Here is a 16,950-nt window from a genome sequence, read left to right as displayed (position 1 = left end):
AGGGCCGAGGCTGCTCGCACTCTAGTAAGAGGAGTAGGATGACGGGCAGGAGTGGCGAGGGCTCTTCAGGAGGTGGAGGAGTCACTGGTTGTCAGGGAAGCTTGTCGGAGGAGTAGCTGCCGCAGCCGCCGCCGACAGGACGAAGAGGAAGGAGCTAGCTAGGGGGCGGGAGGGGAAAAACTCTCCGGCAGGAGGGAACCTTCGGCTAGGCCCGAGGCACTCAGGCACCTCACCCGGGAAAAGACGCCCTCGGCGGGAGGGAGCTGCCCCTCCCTCCCTTTAAGGCGGAGCGCCCGGGTGCGAGACGGCGGGGGCGGTGCCAGGGCCCCCCGCGGCCGCTGATTGGACGGCGCGGCCGAGCGGAGCCGCCCCGCGGGCGCCGATTGGGTGGGCGAGGGCCGAGGTGACCTGGGCGCTGGTTCCCGCGGCCACGTGGGGGGCGCGCGGGGAGGGGGGCGCTGGGAGGGAGGCGGCAGGGGCGGGGCGGGCTCCCGGGTGGGCGGTGGAGACGCTCGGGGCTGCGCGGGGGTCGCAGCGCCGAGCTGCAGGACGGGACTTGAGACGCGGCTGCCGCGGTGAGTGAGCGCCGGGGAGCCGGGCGGGGGCGGGGACTGGCTGACCGGCGGGAGTGGGACTCGGTCCCCCGGCGCGGAGATGGGGGAGGTTCTCGGATGGGGAGAAGCACCTCTGTCCCTTCCCCATCACCGTCATCATCCATCACCTCCACCATCCCCATCCCCATCCATCACTTCCACCGCCCCTCCGCCAGCGTCCTGCCTCGCTCGCCCCTCCGTCGGTCCGAGGACTTTCTCTGTCCCGGGCCGGCCGGGGACTGTCAGCTGAAAGCCCTGGCAGCGCTCCCCAGGAATAAATACCCACAATGTGGAGCGCTCCGTATCGCCTGGGCGATTAACCCGTATGTGGTTTGGCCCCACTTAATCCTGAAAACAGCACTTTCCGCTTAATGTTGTCTGTACGGAGAGACCGCCCTGTACTGATAGCACCGCCTTACCCACCCCACACGCACACACATCTCGTATCTTCTTCACCCTGCTGTATTTTCCTCCAAGTAACTTAAGCCCCCTGAAATGTTTGGGCTTTTTAAATTTTATTTTATTTATTTATTTTTTTGGCTGCGTCAGGTCTTTGTTTCTGTGCGCGGGCTTTCTTCTCTCGTTGCGGTGAGCAGGGGCTACTCTTCCTTGCGGTGCGCAGACTTCTCATTGCGGTGACTTCTCTTGTGGAGCACGGGCTCTAGGCGCGCGGGCTTCAGTAGTTGTGGCACTTGGGCCCAGTAGTTGTGGCTCGCGGGCTCTAGAGCGCAGGCTCAGTAGCTGTGATGCACTGGCTGTTGCTCTGTGGCATGTGAAATCTTCCCGGACCAGTGCTCGAACCCGTGTCCCCTGCATTGGCAGGCGGATTCTTAACCACTGTGCCACCAGGGAAGCCCCTCCTGAAATGTTGATTTCTAGTACCGTCCTCCCAACCCAGCTTGGGTGCTCCGTGAGGGCTGGGACTTTGTTTTGTTCACCTGGCACATAGCGCTTGGAAATATTCTCAGCAGGAACAGATAGATGAACAACTCCAGGAGGCAGCTGCTATTACTACCCCACTTTATGGTTGAGGAAACGGAGTCTGAGAGGTTGTGACTTGTTGATTACATCAGCCAACCTCGTGGGACCCCACAGTCCACGATCCTGACCCTAGGCTGCATGGTTCAATCTGTCCCATCCTGTGGTCCAGGCAGGTAGGGGTGGCACCAGGGGTTGTACTGGGGGCAGGGGGCTCTTCTGTGCTGCTGAGCCAAAGCCAGTGGAGGTGAGGCAGGTGACTGGAATGGCCCAGGAGGCAGTCGGAGAGAGAAAGCAGCTGTTTTGCTGATCAGATCCACCCCCAGCACCGGAGGTGTTCCGGGCCACTGCCGCTGCTTCCTTGCCTCACCTGCCCCTGGATAGGCTGGGACGCACCAAACTCCAAAGGTGGACACCCTGCTCACTTGGAGGAGGGCGCTGCCATGGCCTTGGGAAAGAGCCCCAGAGACCCAGGCTTGCTTCCGAGCTCCCCCGAATGCTGTGTGACCTTGGGCAAGTGACTTCACCTCCTGAGCCACCATGTACTAAGCACAGAGTCTGCAGGCTGAGTGGTCTCCCACGATGCTGGAAGGCGGGCCCTCCTTATGACAACCATTCAGCTACAGTGCAGTGCAGCAGAGGGCCTCTGTCCGTGACCCTCGAGGTAGTCAACTCATCCAGTTCCCTGTCTCTAAGCAGGGCCACCTGGAAAACCTCAGAGGAGCAAGAGAAGGGCCCCAGTCTCATTTCAAATGTGTCCGCGTAGGAAGGTTCTGGCCCAGAGCCAGGCTCCTGTGCAAAACCTCAGAAAAACAGGTCTGATCCAAAGGGATAAGTGGGTGTCTGTGCCTGGAACAGGAAAGCGGGTCTGTTTCCAGGCTTAGGGTGAGCCTGCACCCTCCCTGGTCCCCTGGGCAGCCCCCAACTTGAGGCCTGGAGCTGAAATGCACTGCACCTCTCAGGCTTGGGGGAAGAAACTTCCAGTTTTCTGGGGTGGGGGAAGGATCAGGTGATGGGGGGTAAGGGGGGACCTATAAGAGGGCCAGTGGTCTCCCCACCCGCACCCCACAGCCTGCACCCTGGGGTGTCCCCAAGGAAGCTGCGGCTCTGGACCTGGAGGGAGGAGGCTGTTCACAGCCTTAGACACAGCTGTCCTGGCCTGTGTGTGTGCCATAGCCCTCGTGGTTCCTTTCCATCTTAACACTCTTAGCATCTGAGGGGCTGTGCCAGCAGCAGCGCAGGCAGCATGTGAAATGTGCTCCCCATCTCGCCCTCCTCCCATCTCTCCTTTGTCTCTTTTTCTACTGTCTTTCTCCCCACTCCTCTGTTCCCACTTCTGCTGGCTGCCTTTTCATCCTGGGTTCCTTCGCTCTCTCCCTTTTGCCCCGTTTGGTTTTGGGTCTTTGCCTCCTCTGTCCCGCCCGCACCCACCCTCTCCCCACCACCGCCCCGCCCACGGGTTCCGGGCATCCCAGCCCAGGAGGTGATTATGAAGTTGAAAGGCGAGTTCCCTGGAAGCCCCGTCTCCATACCTGGAACCGAGGCCACGTAGCTCTTGTGCCAGTTACACACCTAACTTGCTGTATTTAAATGTAAAATGACAGTAGGTAATGGACGTGATGTGAAAAATAATTAGGATCAAAAAGTAGAGAGGTGCCAGGAGGGCAGAACCAGGAAGTCTTCAAAGGGACCATGCAGCCTTTATTTGCTGGCTCTTCCCTTACTGGCTGCTCACTGGATATGGTCGACTGCTGCTGGTGCCCCCACCTGGCCTGAGCCTGGGGTTGAAGTTCAGGGACAGGCTGAGGTAGGGGCCGTTCCTGTGCCCTCGGCGCTGAATCAGCTCCAAAGCACCCAAACCCTCCTTCTCCAGGACTCCTGCGGGTGCGAGAGCACACCTGGGATGCACGCATTTCCTGCCCTGCGCCCTGTCTGACCCCTGCTTTCTCCTGGCAGGAATCATGGCCCCCAGGCAGGCCCCCGCTCCTGGCCCGGGTGGTCTCTTCTCAGGTGTGGCCTGGTGCAAGGAGGGCACTGAAAGTGGTCAGACCTCGCTGTCCTCCCAAGCTCCTGACTGACCATCAGGTTTGGGGGTTCCCCATCCCTCGTGAGACTGTACTTGTTGATCACAGCTCCGAGCCTGGCAGGCATGGTGCTGGGTTCTGTGCCTCCATTCAATTCTCATTGACTCCTCATGTTATCCCAGGTTTGGGGACAAGGAAATGGAGGCTCAGAGAGGTGAGGCAGCTTGCCCAAGGTCGCACAGGATTTGGACCCAGGTCTCTCTGATCCCAAGTGCAGTGATTATAAGTAGCCTGGTGAGACGGAGCCCGCCAGGATGGGGGATGGAGGTGGGGGGTCTAAGTTGGCCCCAGGGAAGCCTGAGGGAGCTGATCCCTGGGACCTAGGCAGAGGCATTCAGCCATTCTGTCTGTGACACGTTTATTCCACATTCACTGAGCACCAGCTGTGGTCTGAACTCTGACGGGGAGTAAGTGCTCTCCCTGCCCTTGAGGACAGTCTAGAAGGCAGCTTTCCTCCTCTTCCCCCTCTGGTGGATCTGGGAGAGGGGCCCCAGGAAAGACCAGAGCCTGGGGTGGGCTGGGGCAGGGCTCCTCAGCACCCCCGGGGCAGTTGTCCACTCTCCCTACCCCCTGCCTCAGCATCAGTGTCCAGTCTGGTTGGGGTGGGGTCTTCTGGCAGGGGCTGGAGTCAGGCTGGGCGGAAGGAGCCAGGGCCCCGTTGACGCAGCCTTGGCCATCCAGTGCCCCCTGCCCCTGTGGACTCCAGAGCTCCTGCCCTGGAACCTGCTGTGGCTCCCCACTGCCCACAGGGCAGAGCGCCAGTGTGACATTTAAGGCCGATGGATCCCAACCCAGCTACTGCTCTGCTAAGTTCTGCCTCAGGGCCCCAGCTGCCTTCACTCCTCCGTGCCTGTGCAGACTCTGTCCTCGCCGCTGTCACATCCCTCCTCTTGGGTGCTGCCTTCCCGGGCTGTCCCCCTCCCCTGGCGCTTTGCACAAGCTGGTTACATGTCTGCACCCCCTTCCTCCAGCTCCTTCCTGAAGCTCACTCCTCAGCGAGGCCTTCTCGGCTGTAGTCGACCCCAGGCTGCCCTTCATTTCCTCCTCTCTGCTTTACCACCATCTAGCATATTCCATATCTTACTTATTATTTAGCTTACTGTCAGCTCCATGAGGGCAGGCAGGGAGTTTGTCACTTGGGTCAGGGCCGTGTGTCCCCTGGGTCCCAGCGCCCGGGGTGCTGCCTGGTACACAGCCAGTGCTCAGGCAGGGTTTGTTGGATGCAAGAGCTTGGTGGCCTCTGACGGGGCGCTCTGAGGCTCGACCGCCTGGGCACCAGCTCTCCTCCCCCGCCCTTTGCAGCCTTCTCTCCTGCGGACCCTGAAGCCGGGCACCCTGGGGGCCATGCAGAAGGCCGGGGCGGGGGGCCGGAGAGCCTCCGACTGCGGCCCTGCCCCTCACCGGCCCAGGTGCATCACCAAGTTGGCCCAGGTGGGTGGGGCTGCCCCACGAGGTGGGCTCCGATGGGCGTGACTGGGTGGCAGGCCCTGGGGGTGGACAGGAGCCGTGGGTCACGGGCCTATTTCGGTGGCCCCAGCTCTGGAGTGTGTGTGCACGGATGAGGCGATGGTGCCGCAGAGGGGCCAAGTGGCTTCACCAGGGAGAGTAGCAGAGCCTGGACTCCGAGTCCGCGCTCTGTCACCATCCACAGCCTACCCGACAGAGCAGAGTGCGTGCGTGGAGGGCGATTTGGAGGACGGGGGTCAGGAGCCGTGGGCCTGACTCCCCGTGCTGCCCTCTCACCCCCCACCCCACCCCCAAGCAGTACGTGGGCTCCTTCCCCGTGGACGACCTGGACACCCAGGAGAGCGCGTGGCTGGTGCAGCAACAGCTGTGGGCACTGAAGGTAGGGGGCTGGGGACTGGGGGCTGGGGAGCGCACTTCCCTGCGGGGGATCACAGCCTTGGGGTGTCGCCTGGGAATGGCCCGAGACCCTGTGATCCGTTCCAACCTCCATTCAGAGAGAGGGAGCAAGTGAGGCCCAGGGAGGGGCAGGACCAACGCCGTTCTGAGAGATGGGCCCAGTCAGGACCACACCCGGGCTCCTGGAGCCACGCCCCTGAAGCCCCGGGGGCCCCCTCCCTTGGGCGGTCATGACCTGTGCCCCACAGGTGGAAGCCACAGGTGGGAGAGATGGGGGAGGGTGGTCATAACATGGCCTAGGGGTTGGTCTGCCAGGAGCCATCCACACTTCCCCGGCTCCTGGGGGGGGGTCCCTGTCCAGGGCTCAGTCCCCTGGCCACTGGGGTGAAGTTGGCTGACCAGCCCAGGGGGACTAGTGCAGAGGCTGGGCTGGGCAGGGCAGGGCAGGGCCTTGGAGGTAATGTCTGCCCCCCACCAACTGTCTCCCCACCAGGACTGTCCCCGCCGCCGGGCTGTCATCCTGAAATTCAGCCTTCGGGGCCTCAAGATCTACAGCGGGGAGGGTGAGGTAGGAACCCGTGTGGGTGCGGGTGAGGACCGGACAGGTGTCCTACTCCCTGGGAATGCACTCGCCTCCACCCAGCCCTGCACTGCCCCTCCAGCCTCCCCGGCTGCCCAGCCTGCTCTGGGCCTTTGGACGTCCTCTCTCCAAGGCCCTCCCGCCCTGGCAAGCATGGACGACAGTTTCTCCTCCCTCTCACCTGCCGGCCGCCAGCCCACCAGAATCTCCGGGGGCCACCTCCTGGCCTGAGCATCAGGACCAACCAGCCCCATGAGGTTTCTGTGGGTCCCCGGGCTTGGCCAGTGGGCTGTGGCTAGCCTCTCATGACTGTGGAACAGGACCAGGCAGGCTGGAGACCAGTTGGGAGCCCCTGCTCGGTCTGCCATCCTCCTCTTGGTGCAAACCAGTGTTTGATGAACACTAAACCGTGTGCCAGACTGTGAGACCCACGACTCCGGCACCACTCAGCTAGGACTGGTGCAAATGTGTGCAGAGCTGTGCATTGCGGGGCCCTGGGTTCAGGGACTGTGCCACCCGCACGAGGTCTCGCTCAGCCCCCAGCCCCACTTGTCACAACAAGGACTCAGAGAGCTGCCCTCACCGGCCCAAGTCACCCGGAGAGTGAGTGGCAGAGCCAGGATTTGAACCCCTGTCACCTGACTCCAGAGACCAGGTGTGCAAGCCCAGGGCTGGCCACAACCGCCTGTCCCCGTGACCTGCAGGCCGTGAACCCTCTGCCCCTCAGCTCCGTAGCTTGGCATGACCACCCCAGCCAGCAGGTTGGCAGCAGGGAGCAAGAGACCCGAGCTCAGGTCCCCTGTGAAGGATGAGGGTTCCCATGTGAAGCGTGGTTTGGGCAGGCCTGGAAGGAGGGCAGAGTTCTTCACCCCAGGAGCAGGGTGGGCGTGAAGCTGGGCGTGCAGGCTGGAGAGCAGACCCGGGAGGCCTGCCAGCGGGTGTGCGGGGCCCTCGGGGCTGGCACACGCTGGGCTGGCAACTGCAGACCACGCGGTGGGTCTGATGGAGGCCGGTGTGCCTGCTGCATCCCCAGGTGCTCCTGATGGCTCACGCCCTGAGGCGCATACTCTACTCTACCTGGTGCCCAGCCGACTGCCAGTTTGCCTTCATGGCCCGAAATCCCCGGAGCCCGGCCAGCAAGCTCTTCTGCCACCTCTTTGTGGGCAGCCAGCCTGGAGAGGTACCTGGGGCCCAGGGCAGGGGGCGCAGCACTCAGGGGGGGGTGCTGTGCATCAGTGTGGGTTCCAGGGACCGAGGCCCTGGACGGCTCAGCCAAGCTGGCCTGCGCCCCCTCCAGGCGTGCACCCCTTGCCACCCTGGCTCCTGCTGTGGCCCTGCCCTCTGAGGACTCCCTTAAAGCCAGTCAGTGGCCTCAGCATTCCCCGAGCTTGGAGGTGGGGACCAGGCTGTGCCCTTAGAGATCGGAGGGTCACGCTGCCAGGCCTTTGCCCTTGCTGTTCTCTCTGCCTGCAACCCCTTCCCCTTCTCATCCTGGCAAATTCCAACTCGCCCTTTGAGGCTCAGCCCGTGTGTCTGTGGAGCCCACCTTGAATCCTCCAGACCGCCCCCCACACTTTCTGCGGTCCTGTGACACGCACTGCACTCTGTCCCTAACTGCAGTCACGGGAATTCTTTGAGAGCAGAGGCTGGGTCCGGGTCTTGAACTGTTCTGGTGCTTGGCCCCGTGGGGAGAGTGGGTGGGCGGGTAGATCCCGAAAGGCAAAGCCAGTGTGGCCGCCATGAGCAGTGGAGGCTCGGCAGCCAACTGTTTGGCAAGCAGAGGCTGGGCTTGGTTCCGCGCAGCAAGCATTTGCCGTCAGCCCTGTATGTCAAGCCCTGTGCCGGCCACTGGAGTGACAGGTGGCTGAGACGCGGCCCTTGATCTTCTGGAGCTCACAGTTCCAACGTGCTGGGCCTGCATGATGTGTGTCGCGGATGGAATGTGTGGGCCCCAGAGTGCTGGGCTTCTCCAGGGGGGTTTCTGTGGTCCGTTTTCATTAAAGGGGCACAGGGAGGTGGGGAGGAGGAAGCTGAGGCACAGAGATGCCATGCTGTACCCAGGGTCACACAGCAGCTCCTAGGTGACAGAGCCAGGATTGGATCCCAGGTTGTGTGACTTCAGGGCCTGGGCTCTTAGCCACTCCCCCAAGAGGGTACAATGCACAGGGTGAGGGTAGTAAACCTAGGGCTAGGAGTGCATTTAGCCCATGTCGTCACAGCTCCAAGCATGACGCCTGGAACAAGGTAGATGCTCGGTATTTGTTAGATGAATAGAGGAAGCTGGTCGGGGATGCTGCGTGGTGGTGAGGTTTTGAGGGATAAGAAGTTTTCCCAGGAAGAATGGGGAAGAGCATTCCACGCCAAGGGGCTGCATGCCCCCCTGGTGCCTGGGTTGATGCCTGAGGAGGCCCCCAGGAAACCTCCCCCAGCTGAGCCCGCCTCCCTCTCCCTCCCCAGGTCCAGATCCTGCACCTGCTGCTCTGCCGCTCCTTCCAGCTCGCTCACCTCTGGCAGCACCCTGAGGAACGGGCACGGCCTGAGCCCTGCCCGGGACCCGTAGGGGACGTGCCCCTGAAGCCCCTGTCGGGCCCTGGGGGCACCCCTGGCCTAGTACGGGAACCCCTCGGCCGTGATCAGCTCTCACAGCACGTTAACGCGCTGGTCTCCTTCGGGCGGCTGCCAGCAGGGGGGCCTGGGGGCAGTGGGGTACGCGGCACCCCAGCCAGGGAGTGGGCCATGGACAAGGGAAGTGGGCGAAGGTTTGGGGATCAAGAGGGGCGGGTGCTGGACTTCCGTGGGAGGGGCTAATGGCTGGGCCTGAGTCTGGCCGCCCCTGCGGGGTCCTCTTGGTGCCCTAGAAGGAGCCGCCGGAGTCGGAAAGCCGCGGGGGCGCCCGCCACGCCCGCCTGGGGAACCCGTACTGCTCGCCCACGCTGGTGCGCAAGAAGGCCATCCGCAGCAAGGTGATCCGCTCCGGGGCCTACCGCGCCTGCACCTACGAGACGCAGCTGCAGCTGTCGGCTCGGGAGGCCTGTGAGTGGCCGGGCACGGCTGCGCGAGTCGGCGAGGGTGGGCCTGACCGTCCGTGTCTGCGGGGCCGTGACTGTCGATGCGTGCGCCTGGGAGTGCTGAGGCCTCGTGTCCACGCGAGGGAGGGCGCGAGGGCGCACCGGGGCTGCGTGCCCAGGGCCTTGCAGAGGCGACTGCGTAGCTGCTGATGTGCTGTGACTGGGGAGGGGCTGTGCCTGGAGATGTGCCTGGGCGCTGCTGTGCCTCTGGGGAAGCAGGATGTGTGCAGACTGGGCCGGGAGCGGCGCGGGTGATGAGGCCTGTGGGCGTGGGCCGGGCTGGGCGCGGGAGGGGACCACCTCTCTTCCTCTGAGCCCTGGATGGTCTCCATAGTTCCTGACGCGTGGGAGGCCTGGCCCCGGGGTCCTGGGGGCCCCTCATGCCTGGTGGAGAGCGAGGGCAGCCTGACGGAGAACATCTGGGCTTTTACTGGCATCTCGAGGTAGGAGGGGGTGCCCAGCCCTTTTGGGGGGGCGTCAGAGAAATAGGCTGTGGGCTCCCCCAAGGCCCTGAGACGTGTCCATCCCTGCACTTGGGCGGAGGCTTCCTGACCTCGTGACCTCAGGCCAGGGGCTTCCCCACTGTGGGCCTCAGTTTTCTCCAGTGTGAAGTGGGGATAATAAAAGGACCTTCATTGCAGGGCTGTGGAGAGGATCAAATGAGGTTATTCAGGTAAAGCCTTCAGCGCCTGGCCTGTCACAGGGTTCAGCTCCCTAAATGCCAGCTCTCTACCGATTGGGTCTTGAAGTTGTCAGCAATTAGGACCCCCTTGGAAACCTTTTAGAAGGAAAGGCTAAAAGCTTCCTTCCGTTGCGGGTCTACTCTGGGGCAGGCACTGTGTTTACGATGCTGTGGAGCTGTGATGCCATTAAGCAAGCTGAGGCTGGGTCCTGACTAGGGGGCCCGCCCTCAGCCTCTCCCCTCTGCCCTCCCAGGCCCAGTGCCCTCGCCCTGCTGCGGAGAGACGTGCTTGGGGCCTTCCTGCTGTGGCCTGAGCCAGGCACCAGTGGCCAGTGGTGCCTGTCGGTGAGGACACAGTGCGGCGTGGTGCCCCACCAGGTCTTCCGGAACCACCTAGGCCGCTACTGCGTGGAGGTAACAGTGCTCCTGGCCCTGACCCTCGCCCTCCAGCCCCGCCCTTTTCTAACCACTGAGGGCCTGAGCCCGCCTCACCCTCATCCCAGGCCCCCATTGGCTCTCTCTGGCCCCACCCCTTATTTAACTCTCCATCCAGCTCTTTCGTCCTTGCCCCTTCTGGCCCCGCCCCCACTGTCCTATTGGCCCCACCTGTACTCTGCTGGCTCCACCCTAAGGCCTCTCGCTCCGGGGAGGTAGAGTCTTGGGCTAGGGTCATGCCTCACATTTTTACAGAAATCCCGGCTTTTAAAAAGTCACGCTTTCCCACACCCTAACTCATCTTTTAGCAGTAGAGGAAACTGATCAGAGAGGGTAGAGGCTTGCGTAAGCTCACACAGCCTCCGAGTCTCTAGGTCTGGAGTCTTGGCCTGATCACAGGTTTTCAGGGACAGGGGTGGGCAGGAAGGACTTTTTAAATGTGTGGCCTTACTTCCACGCCGAGTGCCTCAGTCCTGTCCAGGTTGGGAGGAGAGAAAGGGAGGGAACCGGGGTGTGGTTCTGCTGTGAGCAGGACAGTGTCCTCTCTGGGCTCGAATATCCTCCTCCCTCCTGGGGCAGGATCCTGTGTGAGGGGGCGGTTGTGTGGAAGGGGGAGCTGGAGCTGAAGTCCCTTCCCCTCCTCGCCCCCACCAGCACCTGCCGGCTGAGTTCCCCAGCCTGGAGGCCCTGGTGGAGCATCACGCTGGGACGGAGCGCAGCCTCTTCTGCTCCCTCGACATGGGCCGCCTGAACCCCGGCTACGAGGAGCAGGACTGCGGGCCCGAGGGCAGGCTTCCCCGGACGCTCCGGCCCCTCGCCCATGCCAAGTCCGAGGCAGAACTGCAGGGCCTGGGCTAGGACGCTAGGAGCCCCACGCCAAGAGGCCCCGCCTCACCCTGGCTCCTGGGCCTCAGCAGGCTGCTCTGCTCTGCCCTTCTGTCTCCCCGCTGGGCACCAGTTCTGTCCAGTCATTGCCCTTTGGACCAGTCTTCCATCACTACCCTGCCTGTGGGCGGAGCCCCGAGAGTGGGGATTGCCAGTGGCTTCTCACACGGCCTCTCAGGATTGCAGGAGGGGCAGGCAGAGCTCCAGGCTTCCGTGAACTTGCTGGGTGACTATGGGTGCTTGTCTTCTCTGGGCTTCACCTTACTCCTAGGTGGGGAGCTTTCCAAGATGGGTGGGAAGGTTTGCTCCAACAGAGGTGGAGCCCTCTCCTAAGGAGGCCAGGCCCTGGGGCCCTGACTGGGCATCTCCAGAGAGCTCCTGACCCAGGCAGCCAGACGTGTGAGGGAGAGGTATCTGGGGAGGCAGGAGTGAGTTCTCACTTTGGGCGAAGGCATGGGGACGAGCCACCCTCTCCGTGAGAGAAACAGGGATGACGTGATGGAGCTTGGAGGCTACATCCAGGCTGACGGAGCGAGGCCTGTTTCCCATGTCCTTTGAGGCTAAAGGAGTCTTCCCTTGAGTTCTGAAGAGTGGGGGTTAAGAGGGTGCAGAAAGGGCAGGACGGACAAAGAGCCGTGCCACCCAAAGCCCACATGCAGGTGGATGCCTGTGTGCAGAGAGGGATGTGAATGGGCCGACGGGGCAGAGGATCTCAGTGAACCTTCAGACTAGGAAGGCTGGTTCTTCTCCACTCAAATCCATGGGCTTGTGGTTCCTGCTTACTTGGAAGGGATGTCCCAGTCTCATCCCCACCCACACACTCCTGCCCGCCCCCAGGCTCACTTTCTTTGGCCATTTGACAGGGAGGGGCCAGCAGTGAGCTGCAGGCTTAGAGGGGTGACCAGGGTCCTGCTCCACTCATCCTGCCGGCCAGACTGGGTTTGGTGGCTGCCTGGGAAGCCCCCCAATGGTGGCATTTCCCTTAATGGGCATCTGTCAGGGGCCACTTCACTAGGCCAGCCCCCTTGGGGATGGGGGTCAGGGAGGAATCATCCAAAGATAGAACAGATGTGGGCCCTGCCAGAGGGTACTTGGCCTCAGCGGCAGTGGGGGTCCATCCAGGGAAATAACGCTAGTCTAAGGCAGTGGCCCTGCGGTGATTGACGACGGATCCGGGTATTCCCCTGTATAAGTAAACTTGACAGACAGGCGTGAATCTACCAGATTAAGATAGGGAGCAAGTTCACTTTGGATGAACTTCTATTCCTGAGGCAGAGGCCAAGTCATGAGTCTGGGGGCTGCCCTCTACCCCATCTGGGGAGGGGATGTGACCGCTCAGCATCTTGAAAGTAACAGACTTCTGACTCCTGGAAGGAAGAGGGCAACCCCAACGGAATAAAAAGAAGGGAGGAGCCTCAGAAGTTCAGGCCTGGTGTTCCCAGCTTACAACCTCCGGCTCAGCAAATGGTCTTGGCTGGGGCCTTGTCACTCTTGTCACAAGGGATAGGAGGAGGCTGTCCTTTGGGGGCTCTTTTCACTGGAACCACAGTACTGATTTTATACTGAATGTGAGTGGGAACCCAGCCTCATTTTACGGCCATTACTACCAGAACCCATCTCCTCCCTGGGCAAAGCCCTGGTCCCTCGTGGGAGGCCCCAGGCTCACATTACCCTGGCAAGGAGAGGGGTTTGGTGACATGGGGCCCAGGATTACAGCCCTGGAGTCTCACACATTTAAGAAGACCTGATAACTGGTCTTAACCTCTGTAAGGGATGGATTTTGTTGCACAAGTTATCTGTGTGGACAAGGTGTCAGGAATGTTCCCAAAGTACTTTAACATTCCTTCACACAGCATTTATGGATCACACAGTACAAAGGTTTTTGACCCACACGTGCAGACGCCTCCGTGTCTCAATTATAGACCACAGTTTTCTCTGTTCCAACCAATGCCACCTGGGTAGCCCAGCTCTCCTTACTGTGTGGACTTGAAATAAATAAAGTGCATTTCTTCGGATTGTATAGTACAGACTTTTTCTTAGAAAGGCGAGGTCTTTGTCCGGCTTGCCAGCTTCGCTTCTGTTTGCCAACCATACCTTCCACTGCTGCTGAATGATGAACCAGACAGAGATACTGTCCTCTGGGGCTCAGGAGGTCTTGAAGGAATTGGGTAGGTAGATTCAAGCAATGACTCTACTGCTTAAAACCTTCAGTGGGTATTTCCTACAGGAAAAAGACTCAAGTCCTTATATTCTGGCCACTCGGGTTTTCCTTCTGCTCCTGCAACGTGCCACAGGGTCTTTGCACAGCCTGCACAGGCCTCCTCGTCGTCCTCTTCTTCCTTCTTCCTGATTAATGCCTCAACCTTACCATCTCTCAGTCTCAGGAAAGCCTGCCCTGACTGCCCCCTGACCCCCTGCTCGGCCTGGGTGAGGTTTCCTGGCTAGATATTCCATAAAACTGGTCCTTTAGTTTGTTAACACTCTTATTTATGGGATTTTTGTTTGTGGGACATTTGTTTCAAATGTCAGCCTCCCCCACTAGACTCTGGGCACCTGGAGGGCAGGGACTGGGCTGTCTCCCGGCATCTATCACCGTGCCCGGCAGGCACGTAGCTGACAATTTCTGTGCAAAGGGGAGCGTAGAGGAGGTGTGACGGCCGCTATTCTGGAGGGATTTGTGCTCGGGGTGGGGGTGGGGAGAGAGGCCAGGCAGCCTCTCCAACCAAAAGACCAGCTTTCAAAGTTTTTTTGTTTTGTTTCTCAATCTTGAGTCTTAATGAAAACAAGGGGCAGCGTTAGAGGGAAACTTTGCTCTGTCCCCGGGGCTGTGATAGGCTCTGGGACAGCCTTCCCGAGTCAATACAGGGATGTGGATAAAGGGCAGCAAGGTCCTGTTGCCTTTCTCAGTAGGTCTCTAATCCCCGGATGAGGCCTCTCCTCTAGTATTTCTCTCCGAGGTGGCGTCAAGCCTGGCCTCCCCTGGGCCACCTCGGGCAAGCTGCTTAACCTCTCTGGACTGGGACTGTGGGGACTGGAGAAGAAAACGGCTGTGCAGCATCGGGCACCGAGCCGGCAGATGCTCCAGCAAAGCCAGTGCCGGTCCTCCCCGACGGCCGCCCCCCGCGCCGGCCTCCAGCCGGGCGTTGCTCTCAGGGCCCGCCGGGCGCGGAGAACGCGCGGAAGTTCGGGAGGCACGGGCTGTGACGCCAGGGGCGTTGCCCAGCAACCGCGAACGCCGTGGCGGCGTCCGTGCTAGCGGGCGGCTGGGGCGGCTCCGGGGACTCTGGTCTTGCGGCGGCGCCTCCAGCGCCGATCCCCCACTGCCCGCGCCCGGTCTGGGCCTCAGGGACGGGCGAGCCCGGGAGCGGGAGGAGGCGGCGGCTCCGGCTCGGGTCCTGAGACTCCCGCGCGGCCCCTACCCTCCTATCGAGGCGTCCCCCAAGGAGTCCGGTCCCGCCCCCGCCCGCGAGGCCCCGCCCCCCGGCCCCGGCGCCCCGGCGGCTCCCGCACCGTGGTCCTGTGTCCTGGTCGCGGCGTCCACGTCGGGCCGCACCCCGGGGACCCCCGCCGCGGCGCTATGGCCTCGGAGTCGGTGAAGGTGGTGGTGCGCTGCCGCCCCATGAACCAGCGGGAGTGGGAGCTGAACTGCCAGCCTGTGGTGACGGTGGACTCCGCGCGCGGCCAGTGCTTCATCCAGAACCCGGGCGCCGTCGACCAGCCCCCCAAGCAGTTCACTTTCGACGGCGCCTACTACATGGACCACTTTACCGAGCAGATCTACAACGAAATCGCCTACCCGCTGGTGGAGGTGAGGACGCCCGCGAGGCCGCCTCCGAGGACCCGCTGGGCAGGACCTGGGGGACCTGGGGCCACTCGGAGGGGTCCTGAGGGACTGCCCTGCCCGCAAGCCGGGCGGGAAGGCCCTTCTGAAGGGGCGCGGGTGGACAGCAGCAGGTTGGTCTGAAGACTTCTGTCAGCAGACAGCTGGAACCCATCTACAATGTCTCCACTGCCCCCGGTGCCAAGGCTGGTCCTCACCCCCGTCCTTCCAGCCTGCTTCCCACAGGAACTCCAGCCCCCAAGACCACTTGCCCTCCACCCTCACCCAACACCTTCAGGACTTCTCTAAAAGCTCCAGCCACTTCCCCAGCCTCCTCCTCTTCTCCCAAGAGCCTCGGGTCTCCTCCCCCTCCCCCTCCCCCTCCCCCTCTCCTTTCTCCTCCGCCCCCTCACTAGTTCCCTGCTTCTGCAGAGAGAAGGCCTTGGTCCTGGAGAACTGGAAACCCTTTACCTTTGGTCTGACTTACCTTCCTCTTTGGCGGTTGAAGAACAGGGAGGCCACAGCAGTTTCTGCCCCTTATAGGGCTTTTACTTTTTTTCACACTCTCACACTAGGTAGCTCCTTGGCGCTGCACGACAGGGAGGTTCACATTTCACAGATGGGGAGACTGAGGCCCATAGGGAGGAAACAGGGCAAGCTCCCACAGTGAGTTTCTGGCGGAGGTGGGGCTGGAGCTACTCCTAGCCCAAGGGCTCTTTCCTTGCTACCACCATCTCCCCAGCTGTGCATCGAATCGCTAGTGAAGTGAGATGTCACAGCTTGTTTCAGGAAAAAAGGAAAAGTCTGGGAAGCGCTGCACACACCCTCCCTCACCTGAAGCCGCACATTCCGGTACTTGAGGCTCTGGGGAGTCTTGCGGTGGAGAAAATCGTTTGGCTTATTTAACCTAGCATTTCCAAAAGGTATTTGCCTGTGGAACCTTTTTGTTTTGGCCGGCAGGCCAGTTAACATCCCCCAGAGCACCTCCTTTGGCCACAGTCGAAACCACCTGTGAGGGTGGAAGTGTTCTGGAACCCAGAGCCCCCCAGTGGTGAGGGCGTGACTGTAGAAGATGCCCAGGGAAAGGGGGCAGCTCTCCCCAGAGGGTGGTACCACGCTCTGGGGATGGCCAGGCTGTCCTACCATCCTGGACTCCCAGGCTGGAAGGGACCAGAATCGGTCCTCTGGTCCAGCCACCCCCCTACCCCGGGTCCTTGAACGTCCACCTTGAATGGTCCTTGGATGGCAGGAGCTCTCTCTTCCCAGAGCTGCCTGCTCCACCTTGGCTTCTTAGCTCCTAGAAGACCATTCTGCACGGTGAGTCAGAGTCAGCCACCCTGATGCTTCCAGCAACCTGCTGTAGCTCTGTCCCCAGGGCCCCTCTGCTTCCCCGTCCAGCGTCGCCCCTCGGAGACGGGAAGATTCTGAGATTGAGTTCTCCTTGGCTTTGCCCTCTCCAGGGCCTCAGCCTTGCTCATGGGTTCCCCTCCGCATCGTGGAAATAATTCCCCTGAGCAAGCCTCCCTTGGTTAGGGTTCCCAGGAAGCCCCAGCCCAGAGGGGGAGACCTAAGGAGACAGTGACTACCTCAGATCTCCAGCTCTCACTTCTGTCCCGAGTTCACTGCTACAGGGGATTCCGTCAGACCCCTACCTCCAGTCATCCCACAGAGCCTCAAACTCAACATGACGTATGTTCCTTTTCATTCATTCATTCATTCATTCATTCATTCAGCTAACAAATAGTATTCTCATACCAGGCCCCATCCTAGGCATGGGGAGCGCCGCCCTCAGCCAGCTCGGAGCAGCTAAGCTAGTAGCTACAAGCCAGGGTGATGAGTGGGAGGAGAATCCTGGGGGACTTTTTGGCAGCATAGAGAAGGCTAGCAAACCTGGGCTTGGAGGGGATGGGAAGGCAGGGAGGACTTCCTGGAAGTGGTGAGATCTAAGCTGAGACCGGGATG

The 16,950-nt window shown here is 61.4% G+C and overlaps 2 protein-coding genes across 12 annotated transcripts in view; both read left to right on the top strand.

Annotated features, from left to right (window-relative positions):
• The first annotated feature begins 466 nt into the window (after positions 1-466).
• SH2D5 (SH2 domain containing 5) lies at positions 467-13,188 on the top strand. Of its 5 annotated transcripts, none has more exons than XM_032604085.1 (10): positions 467-575; positions 4,958-5,086; positions 5,421-5,501; positions 6,012-6,086; positions 7,132-7,278; positions 8,556-8,804; positions 8,957-9,131; positions 9,501-9,609; positions 10,103-10,262; positions 10,938-13,188. In XM_032604085.1, the coding sequence occupies exons 2-10, from the start codon at positions 5,000-5,002 to the stop codon at positions 11,139-11,141; spliced, it is 1,287 nt and encodes a 428-aa protein (XP_032459976.1). In that variant the 5' UTR covers positions 467-575; positions 4,958-4,999; the 3' UTR covers positions 11,142-13,188. The 5 variants fall into 5 exon arrangements, with proteins under 5 accessions (XP_032459976.1, XP_032459986.1, XP_032459966.1 ...); XM_032604095.1 differs by having other exon boundaries at positions 5,418-5,501; positions 8,556-8,708; XM_032604075.1 differs by having other exon boundaries at positions 5,418-5,501.
• Positions 13,189-14,700: 1,512 nt separating this feature from the next.
• The window catches only part of KIF17 (kinesin family member 17), a 51,063-nt gene continuing 48,813 nt past the window's right edge, over positions 14,701-16,950 (top strand). For all 7 annotated transcript variants that reach the window (XM_032615472.1, XM_032615452.1, XM_032615443.1 and 4 more), the window contains exon 1: positions 14,701-14,976. In XM_032615472.1, coding sequence (XP_032471363.1) covers positions 14,746-14,976 — 231 coding nt within the window. In that variant the 5' untranslated portion in view covers positions 14,701-14,745. The remainder of the gene's footprint in view (positions 14,977-16,950) is intronic.

This window comes from Phocoena sinus, chromosome 1, assembly GCF_008692025.1.
Source record: "Phocoena sinus isolate mPhoSin1 chromosome 1, mPhoSin1.pri, whole genome shotgun sequence".
NCBI classification, from domain to species: Eukaryota; Metazoa; Chordata; class Mammalia; order Artiodactyla; family Phocoenidae; genus Phocoena; species Phocoena sinus.
This window is presented reverse-complemented; position numbering and strand designations above follow the sequence as displayed.

Coding starts and splice junctions, on each gene's coding strand:
- SH2D5 (XM_032604075.1), top strand. CDS start 5,000: ATGCAGAAGGCCGGGGCGGGGGGCCGGAGAGCCTCCGACTGCGGCCCT. Junction 5,087..5,417: donor GCATCACCAAGTTGGCCCAG/GTGGGTGGGGCT, acceptor CCCACCCCCAAG/CAGTACGTGGGCTCCTTCCC. Junction 10,263..10,937: donor TAGGCCGCTACTGCGTGGAG/GTAACAGTGCTC, acceptor CGCCCCCACCAG/CACCTGCCGGCTGAGTTCCC.